Source organism: Brassica napus, chromosome C7 (genome assembly GCF_020379485.1).
Source record: "Brassica napus cultivar Da-Ae chromosome C7, Da-Ae, whole genome shotgun sequence".
Taxonomy (NCBI): domain Eukaryota; kingdom Viridiplantae; phylum Streptophyta; class Magnoliopsida; order Brassicales; family Brassicaceae; genus Brassica; species Brassica napus.
In genome coordinates this window covers 29,491,256-29,514,258 of record NC_063450.1, presented here as the reverse complement: position 1 = coordinate 29,514,258, position 23,003 = coordinate 29,491,256, and the positions used below count along the sequence as shown (strand labels likewise).

Genomic DNA, 23,003 nt, shown 5'->3' with positions numbered 1-23,003 from the left:
GTATAATACAGACCAGAAGGGAGTTTTGGTAATTTTTCCAACACCTTTTGTTTTCCCGATTTCTCAAGAGTAATATACATATACTTCTTTCCATCCTGAGTTGCAGACTGAATATCAAATCCTTGAAGATATATGTCTTTAAAACTCAACAAATTCCTTTTAAAATTTGGAGAAAATAGTGCATTATTTATCAAGAATTTTGTCCCATTAGGTAACGTGAAATGGGCTTTACCAATCCCTTCAATCAAGTCTGCAGGACCCGATATTGTGCTAACAGCGATATTTGTCGGTTTTAGTTCAGAAAAATATTTTATGTGTTTCAGAATAGTGTACGTTTTTCCACTATCTGGTATACAAAAATCTTTAGTATTGATCTTGGTTGATGTTCCATTTGTAATGTCCATTTCTGAGACAAAAAAGGAATTAACATAAGATAATATTATTCCAAAAATATTATACATCATTAGCAAACGTTAAACACATATAATTATACATAAGAAGATGAAGAACACACAGTAATTATACATTAATCTTCCACAAACAACAATTATTTATGGTATAATTGTGGAATTTCAAGAGTCACATGATGGGCACTTAGGCTTCCGTGATAGCGGTCTCCTCGAAATCATTCGCAAAGTCAAATGCATCTAGGTGCGTTGTACCCTCAGAATGTTCCGCAAAGTTTACTTCTTTTTCTTTCCCTTTGACGGACTCCTTGTATAGAGCGCAAAGGTGTGCAGGGGCACAACATAAACGAGACCAATGTCCCTTTAGTACCGCATCTGAAACAAGCTTCTTCTCGCTTCTAGGAGATATTTCCGTGGTGTTCTTTTTCCCTAGGGGATTGCTCAGAGCGGACCCACTAGAATGACTTCTTATCTTGTGGATTGTACTTTCGTCCACGTCCACGGTAGTTTTGACGACCACGACCGCGACCCCGAAATGTCTTATTTTCCTTGACTGGTTTCTTCGCATCTAATGCGTTTGCTTCAGGAAATGGTTTAGAACCAGTTGGACGAGTCATATGATTCTTGATTAGAAGCTCGTTGTTCTTTTCTCCTATGAGAAGCGCAACAATCAATTCCGAAAATTTGGTATATCCCCGCAACCTGTATTGTTGTTGCAGGGTGATGTGGCTCTTGTGGAATGTGGTATATGTCTTCTCAAGTATTTGAGATTCGGTGATCGTTTCACCACAGTATCTCAATTTGGCCACAGTTCCTAACACAGCATCATTGTAATTTATCATTTTGTTGAAATCTTGGAATCTCAGACTCTGTCATTCATCCCGAGCAAGTGGAAGTGTTATGTCTTTCTGATGATCAAAACGATCTTTCAGAGACTTCCATAGCTCTTTAGGGTCTCTTATATTGGCATAGTCATAAATAATACTTTCATCAAGGTGTCTTCTAAGGAAGATCACCGATTTAGCCTTTTCTTGAGGCGTTGAAGTATTATTCTCTTTAATAGTATCAGATAAACTGAGAGATTCAAGATGAAGTTCAACATTTGTAACCCATGAAATGTAGTTGGTACCGGTGATGTCTAGAGCGGGAAATTGGAGCTTCTCCATGTTTGCCATTGGATTTCTAAAATCAAATAATAATAAATAACATGATTAGAAATATTATTTCATTTAAATATTCGAGGTGCAGGAATAAGCATTCTGATTACAAGTAATACAAATGCATCTAATCTATTAAAAGGAAAGAACATTTTGTAATTAACCCTTAGCTTTTTCTCAATAATTACCAACAAATGCCACTGATTAAAATACTGTAGTTTTACACTTTTGCTATCACATTAATTTGATGAACCAAATAAATCGTTGCTATCGTTACTAAACCAATACTCATGCTAAACTGAATAAATCGCTGCTCTCCTTACTAAACCATTATGTTCCGTACAGAATCTAATTAATTATGTTGAACCATCACATACCTTATATTAATATAAAACAAATACTAATGTAAACGTATGACCTCATCACCTACCTTGTATTATATAAAACAAATACTCATGTAAAGGTATGACCAGTCGTAAACCAATACTCATGTAAACCTGTAACCAAACGATTGATCATAATTAAGATAAGTCCATGATTCTTCATAGCAAAACAATTGGAAATCTATTGTGCAGAACAATATTATGAATAATGATTAAATCAAGCTTTGGTTTACCGGTTTTATGGTTCTACTAATATTATAATTTTGACATTTTCGATCTAATCAAGGTATTGTTTATCAATTTTAGTGTTTACCGAAGTTATAATTTCTTAATTTCTATAAAATTCTTAGTTATGTTAGTTAGTATATAATATATTGTAGATATCATTAGATTTTTTTGTGTTCAGAACTGAAACTAAAATATTCTATTTTCTTTCCAAAACTTAATAATATTCAAATAATGATTCCTACTTCCATGGACATTAACAGCAGAAAATCAGAACACAATATTCTTCAATTCGAAAAAAAATCACATCCAAAGATTGTTTCCTATTTCTACGCAATCACCATATTAAAAAGGGTATCTATTAATTAACACAATCATCATCTAATCTATTAAAAAATACAAATAATAAATAGTCCTAAGATTTACCATTTATTTACAATAGAATGCCACTAGAGTAATTAACAAAATTACATTTAATTATTCTTTGTTTTTTAAATTTTATTAATGCATTTCCTAAATTGATTATTGATTGCATTTCCTAAATCTAATGTACAATCTTTAAATTCTATTAATGCATTTTCTAAATTGAGTAATAACTATTAACTACTCACATGAATATAGTGTTACTATAATATATTTACGTTAATATATTATGCAATTTTTTATTTTAAATTTTTATGCAATTTTCATCCAAATTTATTTGATATGATATGATATTAAACAATTCCACAATTGTTTAGTTTGCGTAAGATTCTCAGTGATTTTTGGCTGAATATTATATATGTGATACTTGGAAGTAGGGTATTTTTTATTTATATGTAATTATCGACCCAATAAATTTGTTATTTTCTATTTTACTAAGTAAGCATTGTTTCATAGAAAATCGAAATAATAATTTTCCTAAAACGTTATTTTATATAATTTAGTAAGCTTTGTTTCATTAATATCAATTTCATTGGAATATATTAATAATAATTTTCTTCAAATGTTAATATATCAAGTTCAACTAGGTTTTAATAATAAACCCAACTAAATCAAATATGCATTGAAAGTTAGAAACTATATTTGATGTAAGCCCTTTTTTCAAGGAAAAAAAACTACATTTCATGTACAACCACTAGAAGAACAATCTTTCAAATATAAATTGGGCTTTTCAACAAAATCAGACATCTATTCTAACGGTTCTAACAATTTTGGTCAATTTTATTGGGTCAACACAAATCTGTTTTGGAAACAACCTCGATTCAATTTAGTAAAGAAGTCACGGTTAAACTGATCCAATTGGTCGGTTCAGTTTTTAAAACATTCAATATCATTTTGTTTGCTTAAATATCTAAGAACAATATACTAACACAATGCAAACAAACCTAAAAACAATAATGAATCTTAATTTGATTTTTAAAAATAAAAATAATACTCGTGCGGACGCACGGATCAAACTCTAGTAAAACATTAAAATAAAAATAAACACATTTTCTTCAGGAGAGAATTCTCCAACGAGCAAATTATAGAAAGCAGCGGATAAAAACCCGATTACAAGAACAAAAATCGGATTAAAGATTTTTTTATTGAGTGAAAATGATTTTTTTTGTCGAATAAGATTTTGGAGAAATGTGAAATGAATTGAATGGATTGTAAGTGTATTTATAGATTTTAAAAACACTATTCATTAGCCGTTTGAAAAATATATTTTTTCTTTTTGTTTAAATTTATTTACGACCTTTGGAAGTAAAAACATATTGTAAAAATTAATCATAAACTATTAGTGGGCAATTATAAAATTTATCAGTTTAAACATAAATATAATCATAGGTGCCTCCTTAAATGTATTTAATTATATATATATGGTGATAAAATTATTCGTCAAATTTGAAAATAAAAATATTAAGGTGATCAAATCTGTAAAATAATGAATCATGATAACATAATCAATTATTATAAAATAACAATAAGAAGCGGACAGTAGGGCCGCACTCCAGTAATTATAAACGCAACAAATAAAAATGGAGGCCCCACTCCGAACATGATAATCAAAAGAAAGAAATTTGATAATAGAGTGATCGTGCTGATAACATGTTGTAATTATATTATATATTGTTTTATTTGTGTTTCGTATATATGAGGTGTTTATTTGTTTGATCATGTTACGTAAATATGAGAAATAGCGGAGGAAGGAATAAGAATCGTAATAAATGAGAGGAAGAAGTAGTATACCAAAGAAGACATGTTGATGTTATTAGGTTCGAAAGGGGCAATCTGATCACAATGCATTACATGCTTTATATAGAAAAAAAATTAGACAAATAATACTGTAAGAATTTATGATGATGAGCTCTACATTAACTTGTATACGCAAATTCTTGACTTTGTAACAAATATGTATTTTATTTTATTTTTAATGAAAATTCTAAAAGTGAAGTATTCCAATATGTTTTTCTAAAAATATTTTTTTCATTTATAAAGAAAAATAAGGAATTTCTAGAAAGAAAAAAAAATGTGTAAATGTTTGCTCTCAAAAAAAAGGAAGAAAAAAATATGGAGGTGAATTAGCATAAATTTGTTTTTAAATGATATTATAAATGAGTTGACCAAATAAAATAAAATGATATTATAAATGTAATTTTATATATAAATTGAATTTGAAATTGCCCCAAATCAGTTGTATACTTGTATGCCATGTTCGAAAACACGGGCGAATTGGCCGATTACTCGTCGGTTAAACGCAAATCGGTGGTGCTCCGCTGCGATTTTGTGTTATTTGGGCAAAAACTCGGATTTTGAAAAAACGTGTACATATTTTGGTATTTTCTGGTTCGAAATTGGTCCTTTCAACATAAATCTTTCATATTTCATTGTTAATAATCAAGAATCGAAGCAAATCGTCCAAGAAAAAGATGATTTCTGTTTAAAAAAATAAAAAACGGCCATAAACTAAGTTAAAAGATGCACAGGTTGGGAGGAAGAAGATGAATTGATAAATTACAAATATGTCCTTCATTAAAGAAATATAGAAAAAGATGGAAATACAATCTTAGTGGCTTTCGAACCCAAGTTAAGAGAACTAAATCAGTCTAATGTGACCACTAGGTCACAATAACACGTCTGCTATCTAATTTCAAACCAATTTAACATATATTATAAATGCAAAATGTGATTTTTTATTGTAAAATTACTCCCCGAATATTCCCCGATTTTATCCCGATTTTCTATTAACTCGTTAGGCCCGGGTCAAGCGTACGTATAGTATAGGGCCTACAGCAATTTCGAACATGGCTTGTATGTGTCACCTTGCTTTGATTCCCGCTTTTTTAGAGGAAATGTGATATACGGTAATCGTTTTATACAATCAAATCTGCCGTCAATTCATTTCCTCACCAAAGCACACCACATGTTCGATCATTTGTCCCAACTAGTTTCCCCATAGTGCGATTAGGCTTTTTTGATTCCTTTTTTTTTCTTCTTCTTCTTCTTCTTCTTCTTCTTCTTCTTCTTCTTCTTCTTCGTATTGGATTGTCACTCAACATGTTTTCTCTGACCTTCTCCAACTCTGTTAAGCCACTCCACTCCGCAATCGCCCATCAAATTCGATCCTTCTCCCGTGATCCATTCCCAAACAAACTCCAGCACTACCTTTACAGAGCTAACCTCATCGATTCCATCCGTCTCTCCCTCCGCTCCACAGAGGCGAATCTTACTCCTCTTTTGAACCACCGTCTTCTCGATTCCTTCGTCGTCAAGAACGCTTTACGCTCCTCTCCTTCCCTCGCTTCCGCTTGGTCTATCTTCAAACCCCTCAGGAAGATTAAACCCCAAATTTCATATGAAGCTGAGACACTTCACGCCTTCGCCACCGTTCTCGCAAAGTTCCACCGCTCTTCACAGCTCAAATCTCTTATCGGACTGGTCCACGCTGGCAAATTCGGCCATGTTCAGTTCAGCTTTATGAACCTCATGAACTTGTACGCAACCGCAGGTGATTTCGACTCCGTTCTCAAGACCTGGGACGAGTATATATCCTCAGGAGAGGAGAAAGGATGCTGCACCGAGTCCTATAACATTGTGATGCAAGTTTACGTGAGCTTAGGTAAAGACGCTGACGCTGTACAGACGTTTGATCAGATGATTAACAACGGAGGCATCCCGAATTCGAGAACGTTCACGATTATGATTGAGCATCTGGTGAAATCAGGGAATCTTGATGCTGCCATGGAGGTTTTCGAGACCTTGCCTTCGATGAGGATCACAAGGACTCTGAAGCATTACTCTGTTCTGGTCGAAGCCTTTGTCGATGCTCAGCGGTTTGATCGAGTCAAGACTCTGCTCGCTGAGATGAAAGCCGATGGGAAGTTCCCGAGCAGACGAATGCTTGAGCCTCTGAAGCGCATGAGAGAGGCTGGGTTCGAGCAAGAAACTGGAGAGTTCTTGAGGGAGATGTTGCCTGATGAGAGGATCAAGGACGTTTCTATGTATTCCATGTGCAATCCCAGCGATAGCGAAGAAGAAGATGAATCCGACCATGATGATGCTCAGGTGAAGTTGAAGCCGTGGCTGGATCCAAAAGCTTTAGCTAATTCGTTAAAGAAATGGAGTTCTGATACTGCTACTGCTTTGGAACAAGCTAACTTCGTCTGGACGAATCTTTTGGTATGCAAGATGCTGAGAAACTTTAGATCCTCTGAAACGGCATGGAGTTTCTTCTGCTGGGTGGCGGTTCAGCCCGGGTTCACCCACGACGACTACACGATCGAGAGGATGATGGCTATGTTGGCACGCGACGGGCAGGTTGAACTGGTCGATAAGCTCATCTCCAAAGTGAGAATGGAAGGGATCAAACTACCGTTCAGCACCATCAGGCTGATCATCGATCTCTACGGAGTTTCGAAGAAACCAGAAGCAGCCATCAAGGTCTTCCGCCACGACAGAACAACACTCTGCGGTTCAGTTTCGGGTTTCAACCTCATGCTGTTGTACTCATCGCTCTTGAGAACGTTGACCAAGTGCAAGAGAAACGCAGAAGCTCTGGAGACTCTGGAAGAGATCGTTTCGACCGGGGTGTCTCTGGATATCCAGACGTTTTCGGGTTTAATGTATCACTTCGCACTGCAGGGAGAGATTCAGACGGTGCAGAGGCTTTTCTCAATGGTGAGGCAGATCGGTCTGGAGCCGGATCCTTACATGTTAAAGCTTCTGGTCCAAGCTTATTGCAGATGCGAAAGATCAGTGCTTGCTTTCAGAGTGTTCCAAGACATGAAGGACTTGAATCTAATCCCTGACAGAGAGACGAAAGAGCTGCTTGTGAGGAGTCTGTGGAGAGAAGAGAAGCGCAAAGAAGCGGCTGCGGTTGAAGAAAGCAGCTATTGCGACGAGGAAGGGGATAGTAGTAGCGTTTTGCGTTTGACGTTGAAGGGTCATGTGTGGAATTTTAGTTCAAGAGACATCGCTAGAGTCTACAATCTCTACCGCGATTGTATTTTGAAAACTCCAAGTTAACTTTTGTTTCCAGTGTTTTTTCTTGGCAGCTGAAACCGTTTTAGTTCTATTGGTTCTGTTGGTCACGCATTCTATTCAAATTAGTCAGGCAAGAACACCAATTGCATCTAATATTTGATTTTATTCTCTACGAAAATTTTAGAGGTCTATACATTTAATTAGCATCCGAATTAGAAGAGAACAAAAATAGGATTAGGATCAACAACGACCAGCTGAATTAGTCAAATCTGGACGGTGGATCTTCTGTAGCTTGTTAAACCGGTCGATATCGAAGTCAAGCATTTTAATCAAACGTTTCTGCTTGGTCTCGAAACGGCTTTTGTAGAAGCCTTCGAAGGAAGGCTCCTTGGCGGTACGGAGGAAGAAGGCGTAACCGGCCATGAAATACGTGGAAGTTGCGAAGAAACATATGGGCTCCATCACGTCCCACGACAGCTCCCAAAACGTTAATCTAAAAAATCCAATCGTTTGGGCTATGACAAGGCCTAATCCGGCCTGTAATTCTCGCCGTACCAGATCATCGGCTTTTTTGTCGATATCCGATTTTATTATCTCGAGTTGCTCGAACTCCTGTCTTGTCGCGGCGTTGCGAGTGGGTTCGTTTGTCGGAATTAGACCAGCCACGGCTCTTGTTAGCTGTAATTAAATTAAGAAACAAACGTTAGATTTTTATTAAACGATTTCACTTGTAAATCTGTGTAATGCATCATGCATGTAATAAAAAACAATTACCTCTTCCGGTTTAAGGCAAGCGAAATTTCCCAAAACGATGACGTTTCCGGCTTTGTCAAGCATATTCGCGACCCGGTTACCATGTTCAGGATCCGAGTTGTTTTCTCCGCATACCCGAACAAACTCCGAATAGGGAACCCAGTTTTTTCCGATGTCTCTCAGCCTCGATTTCACCATCTCCATCTCCGCAGCTCTCATAAGCTTCTTCACGTCTTCCACCGTAACCGAGGGGAAACTTCCCGGAGAAGTCTTCTCCGGCGTCGTCGGAGGCGGTAACATCTCGTCGAGGCGAAGCCGATTGTTCGACAAACTCATCTCCTTGAGTTTATCCATCAGATTGCCTCCTCTTGGAACTATCTCCGGCGAGAAAAATGCCCTCTTGTGGAGAAACCTCCGGCGGATTCCAGAATCTCCGGCGTCTGGAGCAATGCCGGGTTTGGTCGGAGGACGCATTCGGGTAAGACCCGATATCCGGGAATAAGTTTTGGAAATGTTGAAGAGATTTCTAACTAGTGTTTTCTTCGACGAGGCCATCGTCGATCTCTAAAGAAGGAAAACGAATGAAGAAAAAAAAGAATAGGTTTGCTTTTTAGGAAGGAGAGACAGAACAGAGAACACGCTTTGTATATTTGGTCCGATATTAAAAAGTGAAGACTTTGAAGTGTCTTTTATAGTATTGGCGTTAGGTTCAGAGAGCAACGAGACGCAAATAAAGGAGAGAAGCTCCCAAGAAACAGCATATTATCTCCGATATTTTACACGACAATTACACACATAGGCGTTATCCATTACTCATCTTATTAAACTATTTAAAACGTTAGTTATGATACAGCTCTATACTCTATTTTAAATTTTACTTTCTTTGTTCCTATTTATAGGATGTTTTCCAAAATTTTGATGTTCTAATATATAAGATGTTTTCATTTTTCTATGTAATTTTTACTTCATTAAAAACTGTGTACCCAATCATATTTGAATAGTTTATTTTGTAATTGGTTGAATATCATTCATTTATAATTTTATTGATATTTTTTAGACAAAACATAGTTTTTTTATTATGCGTGTTTCTACCTAAACATCTTATATTTAGGAAAAGAGAGAGTAAATAACTACGCTAATAACATATGGATAGTTGACAAAAACAAAAAGAACTAGATTTCGATCCGTGCAACCGCGCGGATTTTTGTTTTCATTTATTTTTATATAAATATTTTATTTTCAATTCTAAATTGGTATATATTATAATATATATGTGTCTATCAATTTTTAAAACATAATAAGTTTACTGTATATTTTTTCATTGAATAGATTATTTTAAACTTTCACATGTATTTGTATCTTCTTCTAGATATATATTTTCGGATTATTATTTCATTATTAAAATCGTAACTATATATAAAGATTAGTAAAATATTATTTTATTTTCATATTCAAAGATATTGTAACATTTCATAAATTTAGAAAGTTTTAAAAAAATTAAACTTTTCACTTCATATATTTATATTATCGAGTAAATAATTAAACATTTAGTTTTTGTTTAATTTTTAAAATAAACTATATAGTTTTTTTTTTAAATTCATTGGTTTAAAGTAGTAAATATTAATCATTGTTAGATAATATGATTTTTGTTATTTAAAAAAAAATCTTTATAATTTAAAAAGTTAACATCGACAAATATTTAAATATTTAGCATATAGAGATATAATATTACAACATTAAATTATATCGATTTAATTGATATTATCTATAAATTCAATGGATCATCTATTGTTTAAATCAAATTATTAATAATAGCCCAATAAAAAAATTTGGTAGGTCCAAAATATAAATGATAAGATTAAATATTAAATCTAACATGACTTTCTATAAATAGCTTTATTTTTTAAAAAATTATACATGAATCAAAATTATGATTTCTGTTTTAATATATAAGAAAATAGATAGAACCATATATTAGTTGAATGATGTCATTGATGAATAAAAAAGACTATAAATCTTTGACGAATGGTAAAAAGGACTATTAATCATTGACGAATGAGGAATTTTATGCCCATTTAAAAAACGTGTAATAATAATGTGATTTTTATATCGTACTTCAATTTAAAATTACTAGATGAATATTTTTTTTTTTGAAAAATGCACGCTTTTTGTAGAGTTTGTGTAATTAAATAGAGCAAATTCTCTAATGATACAATCAGAGCAAGATTCAATTAAGATTAGATAGTCATGTCACGGGAATTAACAGTATATGGGTAAGCTAATGCAGATGATGATCGTACACGTGGAAAGCTAAGATTTCGACGTCATAAGCGACTCGCCACGCATTGCCGTCCAATCTTTGGAAAAAATCTTGATAACACGCGAAGTCTTCGAGGCCAGTCATCTTTGTCCCACTCTACTTTCTATTTTTGTTTATTATGATTTTTAGGAATTAAATTTACTAAAATAGCTAGCTAATAAATACCCTTTTGATTATATGAAATCGTCATTATACTCAAACGAGTTTATGATTTAAAAAGTGTGTTAGCTTCTAAAATGCGGTGTTCCACATATATAACACGTAGATTTAGATAAGTGCATGCTTCTGTATTTTTTGTGACAAAAAAAAGGTTTAGATATTATAGATTAGAGTTATTTTTTTCAAATATTAAACCAATGGGAAATATTCAAGTACTTGAACACAAGAGGCCGAATCCTAACTATGTATTGTTTCGAGAATATGCAGTTGTCACCAGCTTTACAAAAGGAAAACCTCAATGCTATATACATCTTTAATAAAAACACGATTAACCCGGAGTTTTTAGAATAAAATTTTTAGTGGAAATATATTTAAGAAATCGTTTCTTAACTTCCGCTAAGAACTACACTCTAAGAACTTCGAGTTAATCATGGTCTAAGGCAGACATTGCGAATGTACTATATGTACGTATATATTGTAGTTTCATAATCAGATCTCTATAAGAATATGCTTTAGGAACAAGGGATAATCTTATTTAATACTAACGTAAAACTGACGTAGAATTAATTAGTTTCAGGACGGTTTGACCTGCGTTTCGGAGAATCTAAATATATAAACAAAAAAAGAAGACAGCTACACGGGAAAGGTGGGGAACGAAAAGCTGTTGAGTAAATAATAAATGTATGAGGACACACGTAAACGAGTCGCCACGTAAACGCAAGAGGAGAGTTTGGAATCGATGAGTGTGTGTGCATGAGAGTGTGCTGGGGAGTTGATATCTAAGGAGGGTTTGTTTACCAAATACTCACGAGAGGCCCCAACTGTTTAATTTCTTGTGGCGTCCGTCTTTTTTCTTTTTTTTTTGATTGTAACTTTTGTAAATAAATAATAATACTTTCTCCGTTTCAAAATAGATATGTTTTAGAAAGTTTTTGATATTTCAAAAATAGATGATGTTTTGAATTTTTATATTAATCTTAGTTTTATTGAAAAGTGTGTGACCAGTGATGTTTTATATTTATCTTTAAGGATTGGTTGAATTAATTTTGATTTATATTTTCAATGTTATTTTTTTTTAAAAAATATATACCTTAATTCTTGTGCATACATTCAAAATATCAAGTATTTTGAAACAGACGGAGCAATAAAAAAAAAAGGTTGGATTCGTTTCTTTTTACGAAGCTACCTTCCCCAGTTGAACGAAGAAGCCTACTTACTTGTTTCTTTTTTTGTTCATCACCCACTCCCCTTTCCTTGACCGTTAATTCATAATACTTTTTCCAAGTTACCAAGTAAAGATTCTCTTCACAAGAAGGTAAAACGATATTTATCATTTTTTCATTTTTTTTTGGTAACTTATATTTTCCTGATTGCCATCTTTGTAACACACACATGACATCAGTATCTATATTATTAAAAGAGAAGTATCTATTTGAAAATGTTCTTACTTTATTAATTAAATTCTTTTTTTTTTCAGTTACATTTATGAAATATCCTAATACGAATAAAATTACCTAATTTATTACTTGTCTTTTCAGTTACATTAATGAAATATGCTTAAATAAATTTAAACTTCCTATTTTATTTTTTGTCTTTTTCAGTTACCTTAATGAAATATCCTTAAATAAATTTGGACATAATGTCATTTAATCAACAAAAAAACTCATGAATTATCCTTACGTGCATGATTTTAATAATAGAAATTTTTAAAAACGTGCATCATTAAAATGTTACCTAAAACATGCAGCACTAATATATAACATGCATCAATAAAACTAGAATTTGACTCACACAATTGTATGGATATTATTTTCGGTTGATTAAATTTAAAAATAATTATTTATTCAAAAAATATTTAAAAATGACTATGGTTTTAAAAATTATATGGTATTATTTGCTCATAACTCATTTATCATTTGATAAATTGTTAGAAAGAAAATTTCAGCATAATATAACTCAGTTGTCATTTGCTAAATTTATGGTTTTTATTTATATTTTTTATTATTTAATTATAATATTTTCATTTTATATTTGAAAGATAAATGAATTTTCTTTCAAACATTATTTTTGTAAATGTATTTTTTTTTAAATAATCAATTAAAATTGTTATTATCATTGAATATCATTATTTTTGACATAATATGAGTTTTCATTTACATCAAAACTTATCATATTTTAGGATAATTTTAATTTAAAATGTAATTTTCATATTTTTCAAACAAATTCTAAAAATATTTTTTAAATATTTTGTTATAATTGTTAAAAAAATATTGAGTTGCATTTCAAATAAAAAGGTAAAAATATTAAAAATATTCTAATTAAAATATGTAAAATTTAATATAGTTTTAAGGAAATGGTCAAAATAAAAAAAAATTACAACTAAAATAATCATGATTTTTGTTAACTGGGCGGATCATTATTTATATGATATCGCACACGAAAGAAAATTTTTTGTTTTTAAAATTATCTAATTAACTCTATACTCATTTTTTTTAATATTTTTTATATGATATCACACATTCGTAAAAAAATAGATAGTTTAAGATGTAAAAAAAAAATATTTACTTAATGAATATAATATAAACGAATATTTCAAATACATCATTAAATAAAATAAATAATTAAAAACTGAAAATTCATATCTGCGCTGGCACGCGAATAAGAATCTAGTCTTATTTATAAAATAAAAGCGACTAAAAAGCATGACGGTGCAGTTTATTCGATGGATAATTAATCTACTTGAATTGAAAGTTTCTCGGTACAATATCAATTTAAAATGTAAGAAAATGCAACAAAACACACACATATATACATATATATATATATAAACATGTCAATTAGGGCCGAAGCCCGTAGCCCGAGCCCGCCCAGCCCTAAAAATTACCGGGCTTGGGCTTAGCTTTATAAGCCCCAAAAAAATTGGGTCTTTCGGGCTAAGCCCATTTGGGTTTTGGGTATTTTGGGCTTAAGTCCGTTTGGGTTAGGACCGGCCCGAAAACCCGAAATTTATATTTTAGCGTAAACATTATCATTCTTTCTTGTAATCGAAACTATTATTAGTATTGATATATTATTTTAATATTTTTATTCAAACTCTAATAAAGCAAATATAAAAGTTGTTAATGCACTTTATTGTTTCATCATTACAAGTGTTACATTTTAAATTTTACAAAAGTACATTCTTCTTTCATGTACAACATGTTTTTATTTTCAAAATATAAAGTATGAAACGTTTGACCATGTTTATCATAAATTTTGTTTTCTTATATTTTTGTTTTAATTGATATTTGATTATTTAAATCTTATTAAATTTGATTTGTGTATAAAATATTTTTAAAGCATACGAAAAAATAAAAAATTTGTGATAGACAAGAAAATTTTAAACTCACTTTATATATTTTTTATTTTTTAAAAATGAAACTCTTTTTTTAATGAAAATTCACATGTATTAAAACGATGGAAGTGACAATGACAAATTATTTTTCGAAAAACCCACAAAAGCCCGTAAAGTCCTATAGCCCTATAAGGACCGGGCCGGACTTTGAATTCTAGGCCCAAATTATTTTTGGGCCGGGCCGGGCCGGGCTCAGATATTTACGGGCTTAGCGGGTTTGGGCCGGGCCGGGCCGGGACTGCCCGAATCGACACCCCTATATATATATATATGTATTTATTCTAAAATCAGTCATTTCAAATGGGTAACCTATACGGGCATGAAAAGCCCAACTTAAAGCACATAGTCTTTGGTGAACAACCTGTCCGAGGGGTATCCGATTTGATAAAACTGAATTAGCTGAAATCGAACCTAACCGAAATAGAGAAAATGGTTTAGATTGGGTAGTACCGAATAAACCGAATGAATGTTATTTCTAAAAAACTGCATTATATGAATATATAGTTCGGTATATTAACTGATCCAACTGAATAAACCGATTAATTAAAATATATTAGTATATTTATATATAAATTTCAGAATAAAATTAACAACATGTACATACATTATTTTATTAATATGATATTCATAACTAAAACTTTTATTTTAATAATTTGTTATTTTTTAAGTTTATTATTTTACTATTCTCATTTTTATCAAATTAAATAAAACATAACTTTATATTTTTAATGATAATATTTGTGCTATATATAATAATATTATTACTTTCATACTTTTATTTTTATAGTTAAATAAAAAAGAAAATAATAGATTTAAAAGTTAGTGTAAGGAATATATAATTTATGTTTTAATAAATTTGATTTTTAATCATATAAACTAAGATTTGTTATAAAAGATAAATATAGTTATGTTTTTTGGTGTAAAACCGAATAAACTGAAAACCGTTAGTATATAAACCGAACTAAACAAAATTAGATATGGTTCCAATATGTAACTAATTTTTATAAACAAAAAAAAACTGAACTGAAACCGGACCGGAACAGACCAATGAACAACATTAATGCGTTTAATGACTTTTTTTTTTTTTGCTTTCTTTCTTTTTATTGCAAGTTCCCGTTCTAGGAGACGGAATTGGAGGGTAAGGTGCGGATATGCTTCAGAACAACAAGTCTCCCCACAGCAATGAGTCCGCTAAACATAGCTGCATGTTGACCAACTTCCTTGATTTTATCCGTAAGACCATCTACTATCTTCTAGATTTCTTGCACAGCAAGTATCATCGCCACCTCATCTTCTTCTCTCTCCACAGCAAACTCAACAGTCTCAAGAACAGACGAGATCCTAATTCTCAACTTGGACTCGTAGTTTTTCCTAGCTATTTTGTTAACTCTCGCTCCAGTCTCCACCGATAAAACCAATTCTCTCTGTCGCCTGACAGCGTTTTCGTACTTTTTCCACATCTCGTTACACCATTTTCCGACTACATCAATCGGTGTAGACAATCCAGAGGCAACCACAGTCAACACTACCGGTGCGCTCATCGCCGGTGCAGCCACCGATAAGATAAGAGCGGAGACAAACGCAGTTATGAAAACCACACTGGACAGTCTCCTCCATATCTTTACATTCCTTTGTTTCTTATCGAGCTTTGCTTTCAGCTTACCCAATTCCTCAAGAAGCAGAACCTGTTGCTCGTACACCGACTCGCACTGAGTCAAGAACTCTCCGTCAAAAGGATCTCCCATGGCTTTAAACTTATTCAGCTCCTCCAAGGTTTTTGCGTACTTGTTCTTCTTATTATCCGTGTCCACAGATTCTGCCTCGAACAGCTTCACTGCGTATCCGATGATAAGCTTGCTAGTTATCGACGGTGTTGCAGAAATCTATGATCTTGGAAGTACTTTTGAAGTAGACATCAACCAAAGAAGTCGTCAAATCTTTGTTCTTCCTGACATGTTCTCTGCTTTCGATGATGTCCCTTACTACATCCCGGTTTAGGTCAAGTGGAAACTCGTAGACCTCCATGAGTGTGCCTTGGGATATTGATTGAGACTTGGCCGCCTGATCAGCGAGCGACTTCATGACACTGGTTGTACGCTGGTGAAGCGAAGAATCAAAGGTCTTGAGGTCAGAGTCTTGTTGACAAGAAGATGTGTAATATTCGAGGTCTGATGAGTATTTGGACCGCATATCTGTTCGGACCAGGGAAGTGTTCTTGTTAGAACTTGGTTTGATGCAATTCATGAGAGGAGACAAGTCTCCACAGAACATCATTTGATATTTACTACGGCTGGTTGGGGATAATCTGATTGGAAAAGAAAAAAAGACAGAGAGATATTTAGGACAGAGTTTTGCATAAAACGGAAACAGAAACGAGAGGAGGATGTCTTTGTGCCCTGACCAATCATATAATATACATATATATGTATAGTCAACCTTGTACATGGGTTCAGTCTTTTTTTTCTCTTTAATATATTTTCCCGTGGAACATGTTTGTTACTTGAAAAAACAAATTATGTATGCGTTTCAACTTGGTTGTTGAGTTTGTTGCAATGTCAATTCAAATTTATGTCAGGTGGGACCAAGAGCCTCGAAATGTATAGTTAGGGCTTGGGCCTAAAAACTTAAATCCAAACCTAAACTCAAACCCCTCCCGGAATAAAGGTACAGGTTTTAGATCCTGTAAATAATCCGATCGGGTTTCATATTGTGATATCTGATATCGGATTCAGTTCGGTAAAACCCGATACGCAAAACATAACCCAAACTATAAACCGAACATATATATATTTGTAGCTATGTGTACGGACGGTATACATGCCATGCGACATGCGTGTTACGGATTACGATTTTTTGAGTTTACATTAAAAAGCGTTTACATTTTAAAATGGAATCTAGTAGACAGTACTAAGTGAACATACGTTTATTTTTTAAACCAGCCCTTTCAAGTGAACAACCTGCTCAACAACTTTTGATGACACATCCTTTGCAAGAACCCCTTCTATGAGAGGGAGTTGGCGGGTAAGCTGAGGATGTGCTGCAGGACGAGACGTCTCTCCGAAGAAATGACTTTGCTGAACCTATCCGTATGCTGACCAACTTCCTTGATTTTCTCCGTAAGCCCTTCTACTTTCTTCTTGATTTCTTGCATCGCAAGTCTCGTCGCCTCCTCATCTTCTTCTCCTCCTCCTTCTCTCTCCACCGCAAAATCAACAGTCTCCAGAATAAATTTCAACTTTATTCTCAGATTTTCAACTTCCAGTCTTATGCTATCCGTCGCTATTCTGTTAACTTTCGCTCCGGTCTCCACCGTCGAGACCAACTCCCTCTGTCCCCTGACAGCCTTTTCGTACTTCTTCCACATCTCGTTACTCCATTTTCCGACAACCTCGATCGACGGGGTCAACCCAGCGGCGACCGCAGTCAACACTATCGGCGCGCTCAATGCCGCCGCAGCCACCGATAAGAGAAGAACGGAGACGAACGCAGTTATGAAAACCACGTTTGAAAGTCTCCTCCACGTCTTTAGATTCCTCTGTTTCTTGTCGAGCTTTGCTCTCAGCTTACCCAATTCCTCAAGAAGCAGATCCTGCTCCTCGCACACCGACTCGTACTGAGTCAACAACTCTCCGTCGAAAGGATCTCCCACGGCTTTAAACTTATTCAGCTCCTCCAAGGTTTTCGCGTACTTGTTCCTCTTCGCGTCCTCGGATTCTGCCTCGAACTGCTTCACCGCGTATCGGATGATAAGGCGGCTGTTCTCTGCTATCTTGACGCAGTTCTGGACGGTGTTGCAGAAGTCTAAGGTCTTGGAGGTGTTTTTGAAGTAGACATCGACCAAAGAAGTCAGGTCTTTGTTGTTCCTGACGTCTTCTCTGCTTTCGATGATCTCCTTTACTACGTCTCGGTTGAGGTCGAGCATAAACTCGTAGACCTCCATGACTATGAGTGAGCCTTGGGATATAGACTGGGACTTGGCCTGATCAGCGAGCAACTTCATGACACTATTTGTTCGCTTGTGAAGGGAGGAATCAAAGGTTTTGAGGTCGGAGTCTTGTTGGCAAGCGGATGTGTAGTACTTGAGGTCTGATGAGTATTTGGAACTCATATCTGTTCGGACCAGGGAAGTGTTCTTGTTGATAGAATTTGGTTTGATGCAATTCATAAGAGGAGAGAAGAGCCCACAGAACACCATTTTATACTTACTGCTGCTGGTTGGGACAATCTGAATGGAAAAAAAAAAAAGGAAATAAGAAAATGAAGAAGATCAGGTGAAGGTGAAGAGAGATACAGAAAAAATTACTTGAAAACTTGGACAAGAGAGGAGGATGTCGAGATTTTACTTGTGCTCTGACCAATTCTCTATATATATCTCCATCTCCAAACTTTAACAGTTAGTCAACCTTGTACATGGACACGTAATAGGCTCCGGTCTTTTTATATGTAGTCCTGTGGAACAAGTTGTCAATAAAAAAATATATTGCGTTTCGACTTGGTTTGTCAATATCAACTTATTATCAGGATGGGGATCAAGATCTCAATGTCAAGATTCCCTGTGTTTCTCTAATGCTTTATGAGTGAATAGTACCTCAAGGTTTGTATCTACTAGGGGTTTGGCCAATCTCACTACACAAGAAAGAATCCAAATGTTTCTCTTTTAAAAGTCTTTTCTTTCTCTCTCTATCTATTTCTCCGAGTTCTTCGGATTAATAATCCCCATAGACAGAGAAGATCAATAATGTAAGCCAAATGTCTTCAACATATAGTCAAATTATTATAAACAAAGACCAACCACCACAAAGGTTAAGTCAATATTTTAAAATAGTTTTTATATGGCCACAAAAAGGGGGACCACCACCACATATGTAGTTACGTTTTTTCTTGAACATTTCTACTTTTGATATTGGTGCTTTTCGTTTGTTCACCCCGTAACCCATAAGATGCAGATAGATGTTCGTTTTGTAGGTTATAATGTTACACCTAGATATATTATCCAGCTGAATTTTCAAAAATTAATCTCATATTCTCACCCAAACGAGGGTGAATCTTGATGGTGCATCTGGATGCAGGTGCATTTGGTTCAGTCCAAAATGATAAATGATAAAAATAACTTTTTAAAACAAAAATATTTTTTCAAACCAAAAAATCCTAATTTGTTTATAGATACAATTTCCCGCCAAAACTGCAATTGCGCCAATTTTCTCCCCAAATCCGTAAAAACGCATTTTCCCGCAAAAACACATTTTCTAGCAAAAACGCATTTTTCGCCAGAGCCGCGAAAAGACAGTTCCCCCAAAATCGTAAAACACAAATTTCTACCAAAATTGTAAAAACGCATTTTTTCGCCAAAACCATAAAACACTTTTTCTCATCAAAACCACAAAAACATATTTTCCCGCCAAAACCGTAAAAATGCTATTTTCCCGCTAAAAATGTAAAAACAAATATATTTTAGTCATTTATTAACAAGTCCACTTGGATGCAGATGCAAGTTAAAAAATGAAAACAAACGAACATAATTGCATTCAGATGATTCATTTGGATACATAGACGAAATACAAAAACGAACAACATCCAAATGAAACATCTAGATAAAACATCTAAATAGACCATCTGGATGCATCTTTCAGACGTACAAACGAAGATGGCATTATGTCATAGTAAAATAAAACTAAAACTTTGGGACTCAAACAAGTCCGGCTTAAGTTTGTGATTTGCCTCCTTCCGCGCGGATACATTCTTTCCACAACTCTCTCGGGGTAGGTATCAGTAGTCATCAAATATCTGACTTTTGAATATTATTTCCATTTGTGTTTTACATTATGCTGTGAAGCCACCGGCTTAACAGATACCAAATGTATGTGTGACATACCGCAAAACAGGTTTCAAAAAAACAACTTTTGAGTGATTTGATTGGAAGGAAGAAGAGGAGTGAAACAACTGGGTTGCTTCTTCTGTCTGTCTTTGACTTCTGTCTTCTGTTGATTTCCATATTAGTAAGTTTGACTACTTCCACTCTTTTTTTATACTATTAGGTCTAAAGTGGAAACTCTATTTTATTGTATGAGTATCTGCCTCTTATATCAGAAAAAAAAAGTTGATCACTTGATTGTAATGCATGTGTATTCATTCATGAACACAATAGTGTACGTTAACAATATATTGTTTCGTTCACTAAACAATATCTCGACGGGACGAGTTAGTTCACTTGGATCCTGTGGGTCAATTGTCATGCTCACGGGTTCGACGCCAGGCGGAGGCGAACTGCCCATTCTGTCACCAAATGCAGTATTGGGTGTTGGGCCTTGTCCCCAGCCCAGGTAAAGCCCTCCCGGGTGAAGTGGACCGCTGCCTAACCGGACCTAGGGGAATGACCTACGTAAGTCGGGAACCTCTGGATTATCAAAAAAAAAAAAAAAAAAAAAAAACAATATCTTGTTAACAATATATTTTTTTTTTTCTTGTTAACAAAGCAAGTGTTCACTAATGCTTGTTGGCAAAGAAAACCAAGATTCAAATGTTTTTTTCCCTCGTCTAAATATGAAAGTCAGGCTTTATTTTACTCTATCCGACTGGAGAACCATTCACGAGAGGTTCTACGTATGGTATAGGTAGACGATGCTGCATTGTAAACACACAAAAGATAAGCTCCTTTTATCAGTTATGTGTGGAAAAAAAAGAGAAGAGGCAACTCCAGGCAAGTTATGGACAATGGGCAGTTTACAGTGGTAAAGCAGGCTCCATAATAAGGATACGCACAGGTATCTGCATATGCCGGTCTTATAATCAACTTGAATTGAAAACTTATTGGTAAAATATCAATTTAAAATGTAAGAGAAATATATTATGTACATAGTAATTTAAAAACCAGTCCTTTCAAATGGACAACCCATAGGAGGCCTGAAAAGCCTAAATTAAAATGCCATAACCAGTGATAGAAGCCCAACATAGTCTTTAGAGAACAACCTGGTCAACAACTTTGATGTCCCCATTGATGATTTTTTTTTAAAGGCAAGTTCCCTTTCTAGGAGACCGAGTTGGTGGGTAAGCCAAGTATGTGCTGCAGAACCAAAAATCTCCCGTAACCAATGAGTTTGCTACACTTAGCCGCACTTTCACCAACTTCCTCGATTTTGTCCGTAAGCCCATCTACTTTCTTCATGATTTCTTGCATAGCAAGTCTTGTCGACACCTCTTCTTCTTCTTCCACACCAATCTCAATGGTATTCAGAATAAACAAGATCTTAATTCTCAGTTGTTCAACTTCGAATCTTATATTCTCAGTCGCTACATTATTAACTTTCGCTCCGGCTTCCACCTTTGAAACCAATTCTATCTGTATCTTGACAGCCTTTTCGTACTTGTTCCACATCTCGTTACACCATTTACCGACAACCTCAATCGGTGTGGTTAATCCAGAAGCAACTTGGATCAACACTTGCGGTGCGACCACTGCCGCTGCAACGACCGATAAGACAAGAATGGAGACAAACGCTGTCGCGAAAACCACATTCGACAGTTTCCTCCATATCTCTAGATTTCTCTGTTTCTTATCGAGCTTTGCTTTGAGATTACGCAATTCCTCCAGAAGCAGGACCTGCTGCTCGTATACCGACTCGTACTGAGTCTCAAACTCTCCTTCAAAAGGGTCTCCCATGGCTTTGAACTTATTCAGCTCCGCCAAGGTTTTTGCATACTTGTTCTTATTATTATTATTATTATTATTTTCTCCAATGCCCACCGATTCCGCTTCGAACAGCTTCACCGCGTATCGGATGATAAGCTTGCTAATTTCTGCTTTCTTGACGCAGTTCTGGACGGTGTTGCAGAAATCTAAGGTCTTGGAGGTATTTTTGAAGTAGACATCAACCAAGGAACTCAGATATTTGTTGTTAATGACATCTTCTCTGCTTTCGATGATTAAGCTCACTACATCTCGGTTTAGGTCAAGTAGATACCCGTAGACTTCCATGAGTGAGCCTTGGGATATAGATTGAGACTCAGCGAGCGACCTCATGACAATGTTGGTTCGCTGATGAAGTGAAGAGTCAAAGGACTTGAGGTTAGAGTCTTGTTGACAAGCGAACGTGTAAGACCTCAGGTCTGATGAGTATTTGGAACCCATATCTGTTCGGACCGTTTTGACGAGGGAAGTATTGGGTCCGTTCTTGTGAGAACTTGGTTTGATGCAGTTCATGAGAGGAAAAGGGAGTCCACAGAACACCATTGATACTAGTGCTGGTTGGGGATAATCGAACTGCAAAAAGCAAAAGGTTGTGTTCTAATTGCATGCATACACACCAGAACAGACGAGTTAAGAAGAAAACTTTATTAAAGAAAAGATGAAGAGAAATACATAGCAAAATTACCTGAAAACCTTGGAGAAGAGAGGAAGAGTATGTCGAGATTACTTGTGCTCTGACCAATCCTATATATATATACATATATATATATATATATATATATATCCCACTACAAGAAAACAACGACATACCGAGGGAAAAAATCGTCGGTATGTCGTCGGAATAATGTTATTCCGACGACATACCGACGAAACAAGTCCTCGGAAATAACTCCTCGGAAATCTCTCGGAAATTTCCGACGGAATTCCGAGGAAATGAATTTCCGAGGAAACTCCGAAGACCACCAGTTCGTCGGAAAGGTCCTCGGAATATACCGAGGGAGAAATTCCTCGGGATATTTCGATGGACTTTCTGATGGTCCAATTCTCGGAAGTTCCGACGAAATGTTCCTCGG

General features: G+C 34.8%; 4 protein-coding genes and 1 pseudogene across 4 annotated transcripts; 1 reads left to right on the top strand and 4 right to left on the bottom strand.

Annotated features, from left to right (window-relative positions):
* The first annotated feature begins 4,325 nt into the window (after positions 1 to 4,325).
* LOC106390374 (pentatricopeptide repeat-containing protein At5g66631) lies at positions 4,326 to 7,775 on the top strand. The gene has a single exon (XM_013830826.3). The coding sequence runs from the start codon at positions 5,695 to 5,697 to the stop codon at positions 7,660 to 7,662; it is 1,968 nt and encodes a 655-aa protein (XP_013686280.1). The 5' UTR covers positions 4,326 to 5,694; the 3' UTR covers positions 7,663 to 7,775.
* LOC106390377 (calcium uniporter protein 3, mitochondrial) lies at positions 7,764 to 9,052 on the bottom strand. The gene is made up of 2 exons (XM_013830827.3): positions 8,395 to 9,052; positions 7,764 to 8,298 (listed from the first exon to the last, which is right to left on the bottom strand). The coding sequence occupies exons 1-2, from the start codon at positions 8,926 to 8,928 to the stop codon at positions 7,861 to 7,863; spliced, it is 972 nt and encodes a 323-aa protein (XP_013686281.1). The 5' UTR covers positions 8,929 to 9,052; the 3' UTR covers positions 7,764 to 7,860.
* A 5,228-nt stretch (positions 9,053 to 14,280) lies between these two features.
* On the bottom strand, positions 14,281 to 16,691 carry LOC106395877 (annotated as a pseudogene).
* Positions 16,692 to 17,236: 545 nt separating this feature from the next.
* On the bottom strand, positions 17,237 to 19,617 carry LOC106395094 (UPF0496 protein At5g66660). The gene is made up of 2 exons (XM_013835621.3): positions 18,550 to 19,617; positions 17,237 to 18,471 (listed from the first exon to the last, which is right to left on the bottom strand). The coding sequence occupies exon 2, from the start codon at positions 18,439 to 18,441 to the stop codon at positions 17,248 to 17,250; it is 1,194 nt and encodes a 397-aa protein (XP_013691075.1). The 5' UTR covers positions 18,442 to 18,471; positions 18,550 to 19,617; the 3' UTR covers positions 17,237 to 17,247.
* Positions 19,618 to 20,978: 1,361 nt separating this feature from the next.
* LOC106395969 (UPF0496 protein At5g66660-like) lies at positions 20,979 to 22,685 on the bottom strand. Its single transcript, XM_013836272.3, has one exon. It carries the CDS (start codon positions 22,471 to 22,473, stop codon positions 21,271 to 21,273), a length of 1,203 nt encoding a protein of 400 aa, XP_013691726.1. The 5' UTR covers positions 22,474 to 22,685; the 3' UTR covers positions 20,979 to 21,270.
* Positions 22,686 to 23,003: the final 318 nt, after the last annotated feature.